General features: G+C 41.7%; 1 protein-coding gene across 3 annotated transcripts in view; it reads left to right on the top strand.

Annotated features, from left to right (window-relative positions):
* LOC119495137 (bone morphogenetic protein receptor type-1A-like) overlaps window positions 1-18,405 on the top strand; it is an 85,944-nt gene that overhangs the window by 53,320 nt on the left and 14,219 nt on the right. For all 3 annotated transcript variants that reach the window (XR_005208364.1, XR_005208363.1, XM_037781367.1), the window contains exons 3-5: window positions 2,815-3,166; window positions 16,487-16,649; window positions 16,830-16,932. Coding sequence is in view for 1 of the 3 variants with exons in the window: in XM_037781367.1 (XP_037637295.1) it covers window positions 3,100-3,166; window positions 16,487-16,649; window positions 16,830-16,932 (333 nt within the window). In the remaining 2 variants the exon portion in view is untranslated. The remainder of the gene's footprint in view (window positions 1-2,814; window positions 3,167-16,486; window positions 16,650-16,829; window positions 16,933-18,405) is intronic.

The raw sequence follows: 18,405 nt of genomic DNA, 5'->3' as shown, positions 1-18,405 counted from the left end.
TTATGAAACTCGGTCCAATAAACATTTTGGACACGTAATTCTCTTCAGATGAAGGCAGTTGCTTGCTGGTGAAAAGAAGTGGCTGGAGATACCATGTTATGCCTCAATCAGACCGACTTTAGTCCTGCGGGAAAAAACATGGCTCCCTCGTTCCTTGAATGAATTTGTCTGTCCTGTCTCACCTGTACCTGAGGTAACACCCACCCACCAATGCAGTGCGGACTGGACATCACCAACTTGGAGAATATGGTTTATAATGCCCCAAAAATACCAACCACCAGTCCTCGTAGGCACAACCACTTCACATGCTCTCTCTCTCTGACCTCACTACGGTGGTTTGAAGCTGAAATTGGTCCTCACAAAGATGGCAATACAGGCACACACATACATTCACTCATTCCCTGACTTGACACTCTTTCACACACACTTTTTTCATGTGTTACATCCCACTATGCTCCCCCTCATTCACTTGCAATACTACACACACATACAAACTTACCCATATACACTTGCCAGGGCCTGTATGGTATCCCGTGTGTGCGTGTATGTGTGTGTATATGTGTGTGTCTGTGTGTCTTTGTTCGCGGCCGCCTCAGCCAGAGATGTGTGAAAAGTGGGTCACAGGTCGGACCTCTTTGTCCCCCCCGGACAAATGAAAAGTGACGGACACCGGCCACGCATCATCACTAATTCACTCACACACACACACCTCCATCCCTCTCGGCGCCCACTAATTGCGACATGTCGTTATCAGCGCTGCACAGGGCCAGCGCCTGTAATTTGCAGGACATCCCTGGACAAATGATTTGGTAGTTAGTTGGACCGTCTGAGGCCAGTGCCGGGCCTGCTGGGGTCACCAGTTCACAGCACACTGAAGACCTGGGGGATCGAGAGGGAGAGAGTCGGAGCCCAACCAACCCACCTGTTAAAAATAGTTTGCGTTTGCGTTTTTTTAAACCGTCATGCAATAAAAATTGCTAAGCACAGAAAACTAGCACTATGCCCAATGCATTTTATTATTCTATTCTTGTCTCTATAAGACAAAACTGAATAAATTACATAGGTGCAATGGATGGTGCTAGTCCCAAATGGGGTTAATGAATGAATGACATTAGCAAGAAGCTATCATTTAGCTGCCTAGAGCCCAATCATTACTGTCTAATCATTCCTATGTCCTTTGTTTCGCAACTATCCCCAATTCCAATCTGTTCTGCAATCTATCTTCAATCTTTCTATCATTGACTTCATTTCTACTCGGGCTGCCCCCTTAACGTTGAGCCAAATTTGATTTTGTCGGTTGAATGTTTCTTTTTTAGCTGCGTCATTGAGCACAGTATAATGCAGGATAATTGCACAACAAGCTGAAAACATAGCTTGCTACAACTGAAGTTAATAATGCGCAGTCTTTGAAAGAAAGTGTGAAAATAATACCACAACATTCAGAAACACAATACTTGAATTAAACATGATTAAGGGACATTATTCCAAACTTAAATGTTTAGTTTATTTCTTAATATCTATTAGCAAAATCAGCTGAACTACTTATGAACCAGACGCTGGTACAAACCTCCTACTGCCGTCCAGTGGGACTGACTTCAGCTAACAATAGCCGCTCTTAGTTTAATTTTCCTCCGCTGCATTTCATTCATTACATCCAACCTGTCAGTAAATATATGAAGCAGTAAATATCATCGCAGTGAGACGGCAGTTTATTTCGGACGACAGTGGGCTGAAGGAACCATTCAGTTCCTTTTAAAAGTCTTGGTGGCAACCAAGCTAAAACTGTCAGCAGCAGGAGAGATGAACTATGAGCAGGACATATACTTTTAATTTCACTGACTGTGAGAAGGGATATATCAGGGGAAGGGATATATCAGACAGCAAGTGAACATTTTGAACTTTGAACTTTGTGTTGAAAGCAGAAGAAATGGGCCAGCGTAAGGATGTGAGCGACTTTGACGACAAGGGCCAGATAGTGCTGGCTAGACGACCGGGTCAGAGCATCTCCAGAACTGCAGTTCTTGTGGGATGTTCCCGGTCTACAGTGGTCAGGACCTACCAGAAGTGGTCCAAGGAAGGAGAACCGGTGAACCGGCGACAGGGTCAGACCCGAGGCTCATTGATGCACATGGGGAGTGAAGGCTGGCCCGTGTTGTCTGATCCAATAGAAGAGCTACTGGAGCTCAAACTGCTGAAAAAGTTAATGCTGGTTCTAATAGAAAGGTGTCAGAACACACAGTGAGGAGCATTGTGTTGTGTATGGGTACCGGTCAGGGTGCCCGTGCTATCTTAATGTTATGGCTGATAGGTGTATAGGCTGTTAATACATTTGTCATAAGTTTAGGCGAGGTGTATTGAAGAAAAAACATGAGTAATGATGAGTATTTCTACAAATAAATGAAGTATCTATAGATAACAAAAAGCAGAAAGGACTAAAAATAGACATCCTCTCAGCATGTTAATTCAGCCTGCTGATCAAATGCTTTTTCCACCTTAAATCTGTAAACTACTGTAGCTAGCAAAGATGTAGTATGAACTAAAGTTTTAAAACTCCTGGGTGTAGAATACAAATATGATCTGTTTCTATCTGGAGAAAGTAAATCAGAGACTCTGGGCTGGGCTGTTTGAGACTTTAAAGTTTGACGAGCAGAGAATTCAACAATAATTGTTAGTGTGAACAGAGAAAATAACTAGTATAACTTCCTACAGGTTGTATGTCTGCTGTGGTGTTATCTGTTCCTCACTCTAGATCCAAACCTCCACTAATCAGCTGATGTTGAACTCAACTTAAATCTGTGTCTTCTCCTTCTTCAGGGTTTTGGACGCAAAGAGCCAGTGAGACAGAAGAGGACCTGGTATTGTGATATAACCCTCCCATCGTCTCCCCCCTGCATCCCTCCTGCTCGTTGACCATCCTTCTCTCCGAGGCCTCGTCTGGCTGGCTTGAGCTCCTCCCCGACTCCCCCACCTCCCTCGACTCCTGCTGTGGATTAACAACTTTTATCAGGACTATCAGCTGACCAGAAAGCTCCTGATCACAGGGCGCGGCCCGTTTTGGGCCCAGTTCCGGTCCAGTCTCAGTCCAGTCTCTGCTGCAGCATGGCAGGTCTACCGTTCTGTTTGGCTGCGATGGCCGCTGCTCTCCTGCTGACCCTCAGAGCTGACGGTAAGACATAAAATCATTTCACTACTCTGCTCTTTCAATCATTCACGTTCTGCTTTAATGGAAGGATTTCCAGTGAGTATCGTAGATTTCTTCTCTCTGCGATCACTCAATCTAAAAGCGACTACTCGAACTGTGAAATACGTGAAAATCAACATCCACAGAGATGAGATACACACTCTTGACTACTTCTATAACTTTAGGCTGAAGCATAAAACATACAAGCTCAACCATTTCATGAGACCTGATGAATTACAACATCCATAATGTCTCACCATTGCTCTGATCTATCCTCCCTGATGGTTGTTTTTCTTTCATGAACTGCCTTTAAACAGGGAGGGCGCTTTAGCTGCTCAGTTACTCATTAACCCCTTCAGTTTGTTTTCAGTCAGATAAGCAGTACATTAACATAAAAAGTCATTATGCCCCTCCTCTGTAATCAGCACCCCCTCCCTGTGCACACAGATCTATATCAGAGGCCTTTTGTTAAAGCTGTGATTAAGGCTGAATTGGCTGATAATGGAGAGACTCTAGAAATAAACATGTGGAAACAAAAGACACGACTCTGAAACAGAAACGGGTCCAGTCAGAAACATTTTTACTCCTTCTTTAACAACTTTGCTTTATTTCTGTCTGAGACATTTACAATTAGATGAACATGTGTTTAGGAAGCTTTCGGTGCTAGGGATGCACCAATCTGACTTTTTCATTCCCGATAGTGATACCTGGGTGTAATTCATAAGCTGTATGCCTCACTGTCTGCGCACAGTGCTCACACGGTTGCCGTTTTATCCACCACTATTTTCCGTCATTTTCATGGTAACACTAAATCCGTAATGCTCCCATACAGTAGAGCCAAACGATGCTGGTGGATCCTCTAACTGGACTTTATCATGTCGACTCGCCATTTCCTAAACTGACTGACAGCCGCACTCACCACTTCATCCGTGAAGGGGGCTGGTTCACGCTTCATCAACACATGCGCAGTAAAATCTTGCCTGCCTAAATTGAGCCAATAGCAACGCACGACCGCAGCTTCAGTTACACTGCACATTGGTTAAACCCTGTACCTCAAGACCCATGTCCACCCGTGTCCCAGCCTCCTTCAATAGGCCTTGATTTTTTGTGTGACAATGAACGGGCGCCTAACTCTACATGAAAAAAATACACAATCGGCCTCATAACTTATTTAAAATGAACCGAACAATTCATACACGTCCCGAACCGTGACTAGCGAACCCAACAGTTCGGATTTTCCATCCCTAATAGATATACATTTATTTAATTGTAATTTATTATTAAAATAATAATAATAATAATAATAATAATAATAATAATAATAATAATAATCAGTAGTCTCATATTCATATATCAGATTTTTTGACGGTCATGTTTGAATGATTAACTAATGATAATGTAGAAAAACAAAGATTTTAAATTCAGAACGGTCCGCATTTATTTCGGGACGGTTCTGACAAGATGGTGAAAAAAGTTAGTTTAGAGCCCTGCCTGCCTCCAATCCAACAACACTGACAACCTATGTATGACGCATCAAATATTGCATTCAAAATGTATCATTTAAGCAAGAAAACATATCGGTGCTTTCCCACCCCACATTAAAGTTGTTCCTTATCTGAATCAAGGCCAGAAGATTTAGTATGCTGTACTGGTTGTAACGCTCCGTTGTTGGTTGTGATAAAACAGAGAAATAGATATTATTTTTTTTTCAGATCTTGTCAGCATAGCATGGATGTGGTCATAGTTACAAAAACTGCAGCTCTGAACATGAGAAAGGTCACCTTCTGACCCGCAAACACACACAGCAAGCTGATAAGAGCAGGGCGGTGCTCAGCCGAGTGTTACTGACTGTGATTGACTCGGACTGTGTGATATCGGACCGACACCGTAATCTGGGGAGGAAAAGGAGAGACCGCTTCTGTCGTCTTATCGACTATTTTTCCACTCGTTTATTCACATTTTGACCAGCGACTGTCGACTTTAGCTTCACTTATTCTGTGTCAAATGTGTTTGTTTTTAGTAATTTAAAAGCATCCCCCCAAAAAAGCTTCAACACTAAAAGAATATAATCGGTCTGTTTTCAGTCGAGATTTTATTTTCCCGTGATGGTCTGAATGTGACAGCATAAATTTCAGCCCTCTGAAACTCTCCCTCTCTCCCGTCCACCACTCCTCCCTGCAGGAAGCTGTTGAACTGATTGTTGCCGCTCTCACTTCCTCTCTGCACATTAACTGTTTCCTGTATGGCGCTGTACGAGCTGTCAGCGGCACTAAATGCTCCAAACAGCCATTGTTCTCCGGAAATATCCCTCAGTCCCTCTGGAGACATAGTCACCCTTTGAAACGGTGTTTATTTCCCCTCTTTGGATTTTTTTCTGCCACTGAGACTGAGAGTTGCAGCTGATTTCACACTTGCTCACACTGTTTCTTGAATCTGATTTTTATTTTTGAATCAGCACCAATGAGATATGAGTCGCATGGGATGTGGATTAGGGCTGCAGATAACAATAAATGATGAACATGTCTTTCATTTTTTAAAAGGAATTGATTAATCAGTTGAAAAAAATAGTGACAAATGATGTTCCCAAAATGTCTTCAAATGTCCAGAACCCAAAGATATTCAGTTACAATGATATGAATGGGGAAACACAGCAAATCCTCACTTGTTTAGAAGCTGGAACCAGAGTATATCTGGCATTTTTCCTTGATGAATGACTTTAACAATTAATTATCGGATTTATTGTTTATCAATAACAAATAAATGCACAAATTGTTTCAGCACTAAAGTGAATTTTTAAAAATGGACTAAACTGAGGAATCTCAGTTTATAGTAACTGACTACATAATGACAATTAGCTTAATGTAGACGATGTGCAGTTAACTCAAGGTCAGGTATTAATAACGTAAGCAAGATGGCTTCAGCACTGCTGCCAATCCCCATGTTCCATTTTCTGTTAGAAAAAAAACAACATCAGAAGTCAAATAATGATCTAAACTAACCTGAAATGACTTTACTGTTGTGGATGTAGTTGTACAACCACTTTGAGGTGAGACAGTAACCGTGCTGAGGAACAGAGAGGTGACATAACGGGTGCAGGATGTTGTATCAGGAGGTGGGTTTGATAACAGTCCCCTGGATCACGTTCTCTGATCATCAGCTGTGTGTCATACTCTCCTGTCGACCTGTAGAAGTGATGACGGCTCGTAACAAGAGAAAACCAGTTTCTCCTCTCCGTCCCGATGCTCCTTCAGACTGCAGACATCACCAGGACTCCAAAGAAATCAGAATCTCTCCTCTCAGCAGTTGGGATTCTGTGCTGATATGTAGAATGTTGATTTGGATCATTTAAATGTCAATGAGGTTCCTCCAAAATACCTTCCACTCTAAAAGTTATTTTAAACACGTCTCCACTAAAGCTGTCAAAGTTAACGCGATAATAACACGATAATAACGCGATAATAACGCATTAACGCAAATTTGTTTTAATGCTACTCATTTTTTTAACGCAACTTGCAATTTTTAGGTTGTAGTGTTCTCAGTTTTAATCCATCGGTACCAACCATGTCATACTAGCTTGTCATGAAGGAGGCTAAATAACGCACCAAACTTGCGCAAAATTTTGGTGAGGAAAAACTGTCATGTCTATGTTCAAAGGGGTCCCTTGACATCTGACCTCCAGATCAGTGAATGTAAATGGGTTCTATGGGTACCCAGGAGTCTCCCCTTTACCGACAAGCCCCCTTTATGATAATCACATGCAGTTTGGGGGCAAGTCATAGTCAAGTCAGCACACTGACACACTGACAGCTGTTGTTGCCTGTTGGGCTGCGGTTTTTGAGACTTTTTTCAATAACATACTTTGAGAAATATAAACATGTTTTACTACAAAACACTCTTTTTTTATAGCCAAAGCTCTCAAATATTAAATGTTGTATAAACACTAGCAGACATTTCCAAATTAAAATGTAACGCAAAATATTTGATCAAAGAATTAGTTTGCAAGATTATGATTCAATTTCAGTACTTGACAATTGTCGATACATTGGTGCCTAAAACAAGAGTCCAGAAATGTCTGATCAGAGGTTGGATATTCCTAACAACAAATAAAATTGTCACATTTAAAGTGATTAAATATCATCGTCTGATCCTAGCATCTACAACCAAAAAAAAAGTTTTAAGTATTAGAGCTGCAGCTCATTTAGCCCGTAAAATGTAAAAATATTGTGAGTAACATATAGTAGGGATGCTAATTTTGAAAAATGTGATGCTGATACCGATAACCGACCCTCGTTAACCGACAAGATGTGTGCCTCGCATGCAGCGGTGTACCAGCTCAACACAACAGATATTTGTTGACGGGAGTCTCCAGTTCACCGTCAGGGAGCGTTAACTTAGCAGCTACGATGCTGCGTGTAGTGTCGCGGACATGCAGCCACTTTCCCAGTAAAAGTCTCCACCACAGATTTAGTTTAGTTTAGCAGGTTGTCAGCTGTGTGTCTGCCCGGATTAACGGTACTTTGTCTGCCCGGTGTAACTTCAGCAAGATACAGTGTGTGTGCAGTTCATTTGTCGGTGAATAAATGCTACGAAAGTACAACTCCTCCACTCAAGCGAGCCAGAGACCGGAGCCGACTTCCTGTATTCTGCATCTCCGGCTCCGCCTCTTAAGGTGGGCTGTTAAGGTGGACCAGCTTTTCTCCTTAAAGAGACGAGCCGCTCCTCTGAGCTGTTCAGCTTTTTAATTAATTATTAATATTTCTTTTAACCGATATCGTTATTCGGTTAAAATGCTTAATGTCGGTTAACGGCTAAACGGTTAATTATTAACATTCCTAATATATAGCTATAAAAGCTAATGGTGATGTCTCCAGTTGCTTGTTTTGTTGACCAACAGACAAAAACTCACATTTATTCAGTTTATGGTACAAAAAAGAGATAAACAGCAAATCCTCACATTGTAGGAGACAGAAACAACTAATCAATTATCAGATTAGTTGCAGATTAATTTCCTGGAAAATAAACGAGTGAGCTATTAGTCAACTAATTGTTTTGGAAAGTTTAGGAAGTTCATGTCAGTGCCCCAGTTTCAACACCTCTGTCCTTAGCCCTGCTGTAAAGTCACAGTGTTTACAGATCATGTTTGTTTTACTACGCGTGCTGTACCAGACGAGTGGAGTTTGTCACCTCAGGGTAGTTCAGAATGAGTGAGGTACGTTTCCAGCACAGAGGAGAAGATAACGATGACTTTCAGATAGCGTTTGACCCGGCTCTCCTTCATACACTCTTTAAAAACAGCAACTGGGATGGGCCAGGAGGTAAAACAGGTGCTCTCTGGCCAGCAGCTCGGACACATTTAGTGCACATCCTGTACATAAGTATAATTTAAGGTATTTGTATTTATTTTGTATTTTCCTTTTATACTACTTTATATTGTTATGACGCTACATTTCAGAGGATAGTATTGTACTTTTTACTAAACTATATTAATCTAACAGCAGGAGGTACTACTCACTTTACAAATTATGATTTTACATGGTAATATATTAGTTAAAGCTGAAGTAGGCGAGATTGGAGCAAATATGATTAAAAAAAAAAAAAGAAGTTATTTTTATAAAACGGTCGCTATATCCTGACAGTAGTGCATGAGACAGGTAACCTGAAAAAAAGTCATGTTCCTCTGCATCCTCCGGTCCTCCTAAAGGCATCTGCAAGATTTCCCAGACCGGAGGAAAACAAGCAGTAAGAGCTGATCTGAGGTCAGCTGTCCAGCTGCCGTCTCTGAGAGCCGGCTGTCAATCACTCGCAAACTCCGATTGAACGGTCAAACTAGGCAGCGCTGATCAAATATGAATCGATATTATGTTACGTTAATGTCTATTTCTCTCCTCAAATGTTTTCAGAATCATCTTGTAGTGCACGGTTTAGCTGTAAAATGCGAAAGTTTGTGAAATCTGGTAAATGAACGCCAAGTTCCGGTCACATGACCAGAGCACAGCCAAGAGGAACGCTCTCTCTCTGAATTGACCTGTGATTGGTCAAAGTCTCCCGTCATGGGCTAGATGTTCTAAAGCCTGAAAACAGAGCCATGAAGAGGAGCAGAAGTCTAGTTTTCTCTCAGAACACTTGAATTATAATATGCTGGAAAGTTATTATGGGATTTTTGCCCAATGATGCCAAAAATATACTGACTACTGTCACTTTAATAATCAAAATACGAATTGGCGACTGTTTTGATTATATTCATATTCAATCTTTATTTAATCACGATAGATCATTGAGAGCAAGCTCTCATTTACAATGATGTTGACTCAAGAATATACTGCACATAATAAATACAAAGCAGATATAATCAATTAATTAAATTTAAATCGTTTAACTCATTTTTCATGAAAAAAAACAAACATTTCATGGTTCCAGATTTGCTGCTTTACCTTTTAAAGGGACTGTTTGTAAGATTCAGAATGGCTTGTTAGCAGCGACACCTGTGGCCGTTAAGTCAACAAAAGTCAGCGTCGGGCTCGCGCTTGCTCGCTCTAAATATACCTGAAGGAGCATCGCTCAACACAGTGAGGTGACACACGTCAGCTAAAACCACAATATCACTCTATATTTCAGCTGCTTGGCAGTAATGTTAGCTGACCAGACCAAGGTCTCTCCATGAATCAATGCTGATCCTAGTGTTGGCTTTTCCTGCCTCAGCCTCCGGTGTCTCCCTCCCCGGAGGGAGACACCGGCACCCGGTCGGAGACGATAACGTTTCTCTCTGCTGAGCCCTGTCACAAGAAACGGGAAACCTCTGTTGGTCTGGAGGAGCTGCAGCAGTTATTTCTGCACAAACCTCCACTGTACATTCACTAGATATTCTCAGAGCTAAACTAACTCTTCTGCAGTGTGGAGTGTGCGCGCATGCACGTGAGGTGGAGCGAGCTGAGTGAAGGCAGGCAGGCAGGCAGGCAGGCAGAGGAGCAGAGTTCAGCAGAGACTCCGGTCCTGGAGACCAAAGCTACGGTCTCCCCCGCGTCCTCCGACCGCGGCCAAGTCTGTTTTGCAAGACAAGCTTCACTAGATAGAACTTTGCTGTTTTGGTGCTTGCGTGTAGTTTGTGTTGGAGTCTTGTCTGAACAGTGTGAGAGGAGGGAACAATTTATAGATGTTCTACTGAAGTATTTATTAACTCAAAGTGCTGTTCATTTTTCTTTAGTATATTTGATTTCCATTATTTCCATTCGTTACAGTGTGGGTATCTGTTGAGTTCGAGCACATCATCTTTATTTCTCTGCATATTTGCAGTCAGTGAGTCATTGTTGACTAATTCAGTCATAAAGTTTCTGTGTATGAGAGCAGAGCGGCTAACTCTGTATCTGCAGACCATACCGACTGCTTCATCTCAAAACTGAGCACCCACTTTCAGCAACTGGGACATGGCAGGAGCTAAAACAAACGCTCCCCAGTCTGCTTTAACCCACATTCCTTCCTTTATACTTTCTTCCATGTATCTATTTAACTTGCTTTCCTGTACTGTGTTTTTATTTAGTATTCGTTTTTTCTTGGATTGCAACTAATGATCGTTTTTGTTATTGATTAATCTGCTGATTATTTTTTTTTATTATTATTATTTTTGTCCATAAAATGTCCTGTGTATAAAATGGCCGGACAGAGCCCAAAGTGAAATTTTATTTTGTTCAAACAAAAGTGCAAAACCTAAAGATATTAAGTTTAGAAATATAAACGTGACAAAGAAAAGCATAACAAATCATCTCATCTAAGAAGCTGCGAGCATAGAATGAAGAGAATGAAGCCATGATTGGATTATTTCTTTCGATTAATTTTTTCAGCTGTGTTGATTTCTTTTTTACTTTCATCAACTTTAATAAGCTACATATTTGCAGACGGTGAGTCATTGTTGACTAACTCACAGTTGTAAAGTTTCTCTGTATGAGAGCAGAGCGGCTAACTTTGTGTCTGCGGACCACACCGACTGCTCCGTCCTGAAAGTGTCAACGTCAGTTCAGTTCACCGTTTCCTCCTGCGGGTCAAGTGTTTAAAATGAGAGAGAGGACGTCAGCTGACAGGTCAGAGTGTTTATCAGTCAGCTGCTGCTGCTGCTGCTGCTGCAGCTGCTGCTGCTGCTGCTGCTGCTGCTGCTGGATGTAAATAAACAGTCGGTCTGAAGCAGTGCTGTGACTTTAAGAGTCTGATTACCCAGCGTGTTCTCTGCCAGACCTCAGTCTCCACTGACTGCCGGCACAATTAAGCACACATGTGGATGGAGACAGAAACAAGAGCAGCCATTTCCAGCCTCAGCACACCCACCATCTCTTTACTTCTCCTTCCTCCTCGCTCCAGTCACTCACAACAGTTTTTTAGCCAATCAGAGCTGCCGTAAGCCTGAGAGGGAGGTGGAACGGACAGAAACTGCTAAACTCTGTGTTACTTACTTAGTGACTTAGTTAGTTAGTTAGTTGGTGACTTACTTACATACTGACTGACTTAGTTAGTCAGTTAGTTGGTGATTTACTTACCTCCAGCCTCTGACACTCACACGACAGCTTATGTAATTATTTAGTAAATGCTCAGCTTTCACCGTAAACACTGAAAAACCAAGCTGGAGTTTTACAATTTATAAACTCCGGAAACTGTTTAGTAAAAGCTTATTTTTTTGTGTGTTTTGTGTGGACAGATGGCTGAAACGGATAGAAAAAGACGCAGCTTAATGTGGACGTAGAGTTTTAATGTGCCGACTCGGCTCGTCAAAGCGTCGCTGCAAGGCGACATCGGGCGCTTTTCGTCTTCTTCTTCTGTTTTTCTCCTCTGTATGTCCGTCAAACATGAGTCAGAGTCTGCGTTCCAGTCTGCAGAGTCACAGTCGATGCCTGTTAGACTCTCTGGAACTCCATGTCTGAACCACAAGGCTCAGTTTTTATGTCTGTGGTGGTAGTAGAGAAACAGACACAGACAGACCGACAGACTGTTGCCGTGGCGACCTGGCAGTTCAAAGTGTAGCTGTGCAGGTAGGTCATGTCCAGACATGACAACATGCACGTCTGCACACCTCGGAGTGTTTTTCCTGTGAGCTTAAAGAGCGAGGAGAGTATGTAAAAGAAATAAGGGTTAAGGAATGAAGGAGATGAGGGAGGAGAGAAGGGAGAGAGAGATTAAAGGAGGACTGGAGATAAATAGAAGAAGGCAGTTAAGGTGGACTGATAAGAGAGGGATGTAGGGATTAAGACTTCTCCTATCTGTCTGACCCCTTCACTTCTGTGTTCCTTTGTTAAACCTTGTAAAGAATATTGTCTCTGTCTGATAAAGCTGAATTGCTCAAATGAATCAACTAGCCAAGTGTTTGCTGGCACCGGCTCCTTTAATGTGCTCATTTTCTGCCTTTTCTCTGTTTTATATGACTATAAACTGATTATCGATACTGGCATTTTACAGACAAGGAAATTTAATCTGAAAATATCGGCAGATGTTGAAAATAATCGTTATTTGTTGTCCAACATGGAGGATTATTAGAGTCTGTTAGCTGGAATAATTAAATATTTTTCTTTGCGATTCATAATTTGTATTATTTTCCTCAAGTGTACATCCAAGATTCCCAATGATGCAATATGCGTATAAAAAAAAGAGAAAGAAGACTAAAAAAACATGGAAGAAAGGGGGGAAAATAGAGAATAAGTATGAACAAAAAGAAAGCAGAGAGAAAAACTATAATGAAATGAATTGGTAAAGTAAAATGTAGTGTTAAAATAGTCATAAAATCATGCCCAAGCATTAACGATAGAAGACAAATGAATAAAATGAGGCACACGGTTCTAATAACAACCTGTAAGAATACAATGAGGTTAAACCAATAGACTTAAATGAATTACAGTTAAAGGAAGGGTTGGTAGTGCTGTTCAAATCCATTTTTGTTATATTAGTTGAAATTCTCATTACATCCTGACAGCAATCAATAAATCAAATGCTCTGACAAATAAAGAAAATAGTCCGGTATTGGTAGGTGTCGCTGTATTGTAATAAGCCCGTCCAATCATTTCATTTGGCCCAAATGAAATGATTGGACGGGTTAGTTGCCTGCCTGCACACACTCACACTAGGGCTGGGCAATATTTAGACCTTATATCGATATAAGATCTAAGATCTCATCTTAGATTTTGGATATGGTAATGTGGTATAAATGTTGTCTTTTCCTGGTTTTAACGGCTGCATACAGTAAAGTGATGTCACTCTCTGAACTTAGCAGACTGTTCTAGTTGTTTTATTATTTGCCTTTACCCACTTAGTCATTATATCCACATTACTGATGATTATTTATCAAAGATTTGGTTGTGTAAATAGTTTGTATAAACCCCAATAGTGAACCCTACAATATCGTCGCAATATCGATATCGAGGTATTTGGTCAAAAAATCTAGTGATATTTGATTTTCTCCATATCGCCCAGCCCTAACTCAAACATACAGTCTTCCATAAGCTGCTAGCGTGACAGCTGTGAGTAGTAACTATAGCCATGTTCGTTGTTTATGTTCATTGTGATCGTTTTGGGGGAGTGGCTTTGGAGGGAGGCCTGAAGGGAAAGACTGTCAGCCGACTAGATTTAGAGACTTTTGGAGCTCGTGCTGCTAGCAACTTTCATTGGAAAAGAATTGGCAACACTGGACTGGGTTTTTCAGTTAGATTATTTTTATAAATCTAGCGTACTCTTGATAGTTTCTCAACATTACCGACCCTGCCTTAAAAATGTAAAGGGGGAAGGGGAATTCCCGTTTACCTGCGTGCTGTGACCTCTGACCCCTGATCTGCCTAAAATGTAAAGATTATGACGGGACACACTCCCAGTTGTTGGTGCAGTATAAATAGCCTGTGGTCCTTATATGGACCTCCTCCCCCTCCTGTTGTTCTGCTGATAGAGGAGGAATGTTTCACCTCCAGCAGGAGGAGTCACTGATAAATCTAACCTGAAGTCTGTTCTCCCAGCTCTCCACTCTGCCCCCAGAGTCCTTAAGCCCTGAAGACAAGTCAAGTCAGAGGGTAGAGCAGGTCGTCCACTAATCGGAAGGTCGGTGGTTCGATCCCCGGCTGCTCCGGTCACATGTTGATGTGTGAATGAGTATTTAGATGAGATCCTGATGGGCAGGTTGACTCCTTGCACGGCAGCCACTGCCATCAGTGTATGAATGTGTGTGTGAATGGGTGAATGCTGACATGTAACGTAAAGCGCTTTGAGTGGTCGGAAGACTAGAAAAGCTCTATATAAATGCAAGTCCATTTACCATTGTATAGCCCAAAATCACACATCACAAATTTGCCTCAGGGGGCTTTACAATCTGTATAGAATATGACACCCTCTGTCCTTTACAGTGCGACCCTCTCATCAGATAAGTGAGAGCCCCCCCCCCCCCCAAAAAAAAAAACCTTTTAACAGGGAAAAAGAAAAAATGGAAAAAATCTCAGGAAGAGCAACAGAGGAGGGATCCCCCTTCCAGGATGGACAGACGTGCAATAGATGTCATGTGTACAGAGTAACAACATAATGAAAATACAATATAGACAATCCATATGACAAAAATTAATACATATAATGTGAACATACTGTATGTGAGAAGGTGGATCCAGGAGGATGTCAAGCAGCTTCCCTGAACCCTCAGGGACTAGACTGACGTCACCTGGTAAATGGTTGAGTGTGAGAGGCTGCGAGGGCTTGAAATGGCATAAATATTAATGGGACAGCACTTTACGGCGACATATCAAGTTACCTTGACAAAGCCAATTGTGGGTTTTTATTTTAGGTTTTTGCTGCCTACGTGAACGTCTTCCGGGCTCTCGCCTTACGAGACTAGATCATGTTCCTGTGTAAATTTGAATATGCCTGACTGAACACCCATGTGCCGTCCTCTGTTTACCTTTTTTTATTTACGCCTCCGGGTTTCCCATGGTAACTGTGGTAACCCTGTGTTTAACGTCACAATGCTATGAATTGTGGGTAATTCCCTCAAGCAAAGTGCAGAAATGTGGACTTATGGAAAGTGTTTGTGAAATGATAGTGAAAATGTCTGCGAGGTAGGGCTGTCAGGATATCAATTTTTCTCAATACGATCATCACGGCAAAAAATATCACGATAACGACATTATCGCGATATCATTGGAAAAATTACGCAATCACTTAAAATACATCTTTAACTTTATTTGGTCCAACGTTTGTTTGTTTTCTTTCCAAAACAACAGATAGCAGTGTGTTTTACATGTCAGAGAGTGTGTCTGAACTGAATAAACATATAGAAGAGAATAAATAGGCTGAGCTGACCTGCTCCTTTCTCCCTCCCTGATGATTTCTCACGTTTCTTGGATGCTGCTGCCTGACCACAAGAAAAGTACCAGCTGTCACTGTCTTGTTGAACAGACCTCAATTAAGTTAGCTAACTTTACTTAGCACATAAATTAGCTAGCTAGCTAACATAGTCATTCACTATCACCGGCGGGGTCCGAGCTAGCCAACACCACCCAGCTCCAGCTGGCTAGCTCACATAGTCATTCACTAACCAAGATATGCTAACGTTGTGCTCCTAGAACTCAACTGACATGTTTAGCTATGCTAACATTACAACTTCCTCGCTCTACAGTGTCATGTTTGAAGTATTGCCTCCTTTGGCTACTGTAGCTCCACATTCCCTGCACACTGGAGCGGTATCAAGAAACACTTTGTTTTTCTTGTGCAACCCGAAGAATTTAGAGTTTACGTTTTTAGCAGGGCGATAAAGTATTGCCTTTTCATTCGTCGCCATTTTGACATAATCACGAAGACGAGACGTGCACTTGCTTGTGGTGTGTTTACTTTATAGTCTGTTTGTGGCGCACGTGTATGACGTTATGTCTGCGGCAAGCTTTTATTTACTGCGTGCGGGAGAACACAAAAGAGAAATAGCTAAACCAAGAGCTAAATGCCGTTGTTGTTAAACCCGATATATCGTGGCTGGATTATTTACACAATATTACTATTTTCATGTTTTTAATACCGCAACACCCCTACCTCAAGGACTTGGCGATTTGACAGCCCTAACCCTTCATGGACTTTGCGGGAATGCACCTCAAAGTCTGTGAGTCTGTGTGTGGACATTGGGATTGGGCTCTGGACTTGAATTTGAATTAAGATTATTAAATTAGATAAGATTGTGTCTCCTTATTTTCCAGTAATATTTGAAGAATGAAGTCTCTTTCTTCATTTGAAACATTCAATAAAATACACAGACACTTTTGTTGTTTGTTTGTTTAAACCTCAGTCTGACTCTGTTCCTGTTTCCCCTTCCAGCTGCAGGTCAGAACCCGGACCACGTCCTGCAGGGGACAGGGGTGAAACCCGAGGCTCGGCGGCCCGGTGAGGACTCGACCATTCCACCCGAGGACGCCGCCCGTTTCCTCACCTGCTACTGTTCCGGACACTGTCCAGAGGACGCCACCAACAATACCTGCCAGTGAGTAGAGACAGCAGAGAAGAATACCGTAAACCCATGGTAGAAAGGGTGATGAAATCTTACTAAAGGCCCCAAAACAGTCCAGTCGAGCCCTGAGGACAGTAGAATAGCAGCTGATCAGCCATACAAGTTTAAAATTGTTCTTATTGATCCATATGACTGATCTGTGTGTCTCCCCAGGACCAACGGTCAGTGCTTCGCCATCATCGAGGAGGATGAGCACGGCGAGGCCATTCTCACCTCTGGCTGCATGAAGTATGAAGGCTCACACTTCCAGTGCAAGGTACACACACACAAACACACACACACACGTATATGTTTACTTACACAGAAAAAACAACAAGATTTATACATTTTATTCAAGGTCGACATATAACAAGTCAACTTAATAGTTCAGCTTTGATTCATCTGCAACTGAAGTGTCAGTTTCTTACCTCAACATTTTTTTCTCAGAAACAGAATTGAGTCATTCGTTTAACAGGGTTCCTACGCAGTATGGAAAAGTATGGAATTTGTTTTATGTAATTTCCAGGTCTGGAAAAGTATGGAAAAAAGAAGAGAGATAATGGAAAAAAACGGTTCTGTTTCTAGACTGTTGCCCCTATTCTGTTTTCTAAAATATGAAATTCAGAATTTCTAAAAGTAAATTGATCATACGAGCAGAGTGTTTTTCGTGGCGTTTGGAGCAGCCAGTGCAGCCAAAATGTTTATTACTACTGTGTGACTGAGCGCGGGCCAGAGCGAGCTTGATGTCGTCGAAAGCAAGGCAAGAAGTAGGCTATGGCGTGCGACTGAACGCACACTCCTACGCAGAGCTGCCTCTACGCCTGTACGCCAACGCGTCCATATTGCCAAACTAGGCAGTTGCATAGGGTGGCACTATGGCAAGGGCAGCGAAATATGGGCTAAGTTTTGATTCTAAGCAAAATAACAATAATAATATAGAAATAAAAAGTAACCAATAGCAGTAACTAGGGATGTCACAATACCAGAAATCTAGTAGTCGATACCAATAGCAGGGGAATTTCCACGATTCTCGATACCAAATTTGATACCACAGTAAAAAAAAAAATCCCATGTAATGTGTACATGTGTCATGTACTACTTGCACTACATGTACTACTTGCAATCTGAGGAGATATATATATATCTCCTCAGATTGCAAGTAGTAGTCTAAATTCACTGACATGGTGACATTTCATTGGGTATAGGCTACCGGAGGTGGGACCAAGTCATTGTTTTGCAAGTCACAAGTAAGTTTCTAGTCTGTGACTCAAGTCCCAACTCAGGTCTCCAGTCCTAAACAAGCCATATGAGCTCTTCATCAAATGTAACGTAATTTTAACAGCAGAGTAACTGGATCCATCTGGTGCTCAGTAACGTAACGTTAGTTCTTCATGCTTTTCTCCTGAAACCTGATTGCATGCTGTTGGATTGGTTCAAACTAAGTCGTTCTGGTGTGTAAGATAATCAAATGCAAGTCCCAATAACATTCACCGGAAATACAGTCCAGAGTTTAATAAAAAAAACACTTTTCAGAGATTTAACAATAAGCAACAAAAGATAGAAATTCAGTTTGTTCAGTTCAGTTTTTTCCACACGAGTGAATCCTCTTCTCGAACATAGAGGATCTCTGCATCGCCGGATCTCGCTGCTGCATGGCGCTGTTGTGTGTGTGTGTGTGTGTGTGTGTGTGTGTGTGTGTGTGTCAATCAAAGACAGAGAGCAGAGGACAGAAGCAGCCGCATTTGGCGCT

Source organism: Sebastes umbrosus, chromosome 10, assembly GCF_015220745.1.
Source record: "Sebastes umbrosus isolate fSebUmb1 chromosome 10, fSebUmb1.pri, whole genome shotgun sequence".
NCBI classification, from domain to species: domain Eukaryota; kingdom Metazoa; phylum Chordata; class Actinopteri; order Perciformes; family Sebastidae; genus Sebastes; species Sebastes umbrosus.
This window is presented reverse-complemented; position numbering and strand designations above follow the sequence as displayed.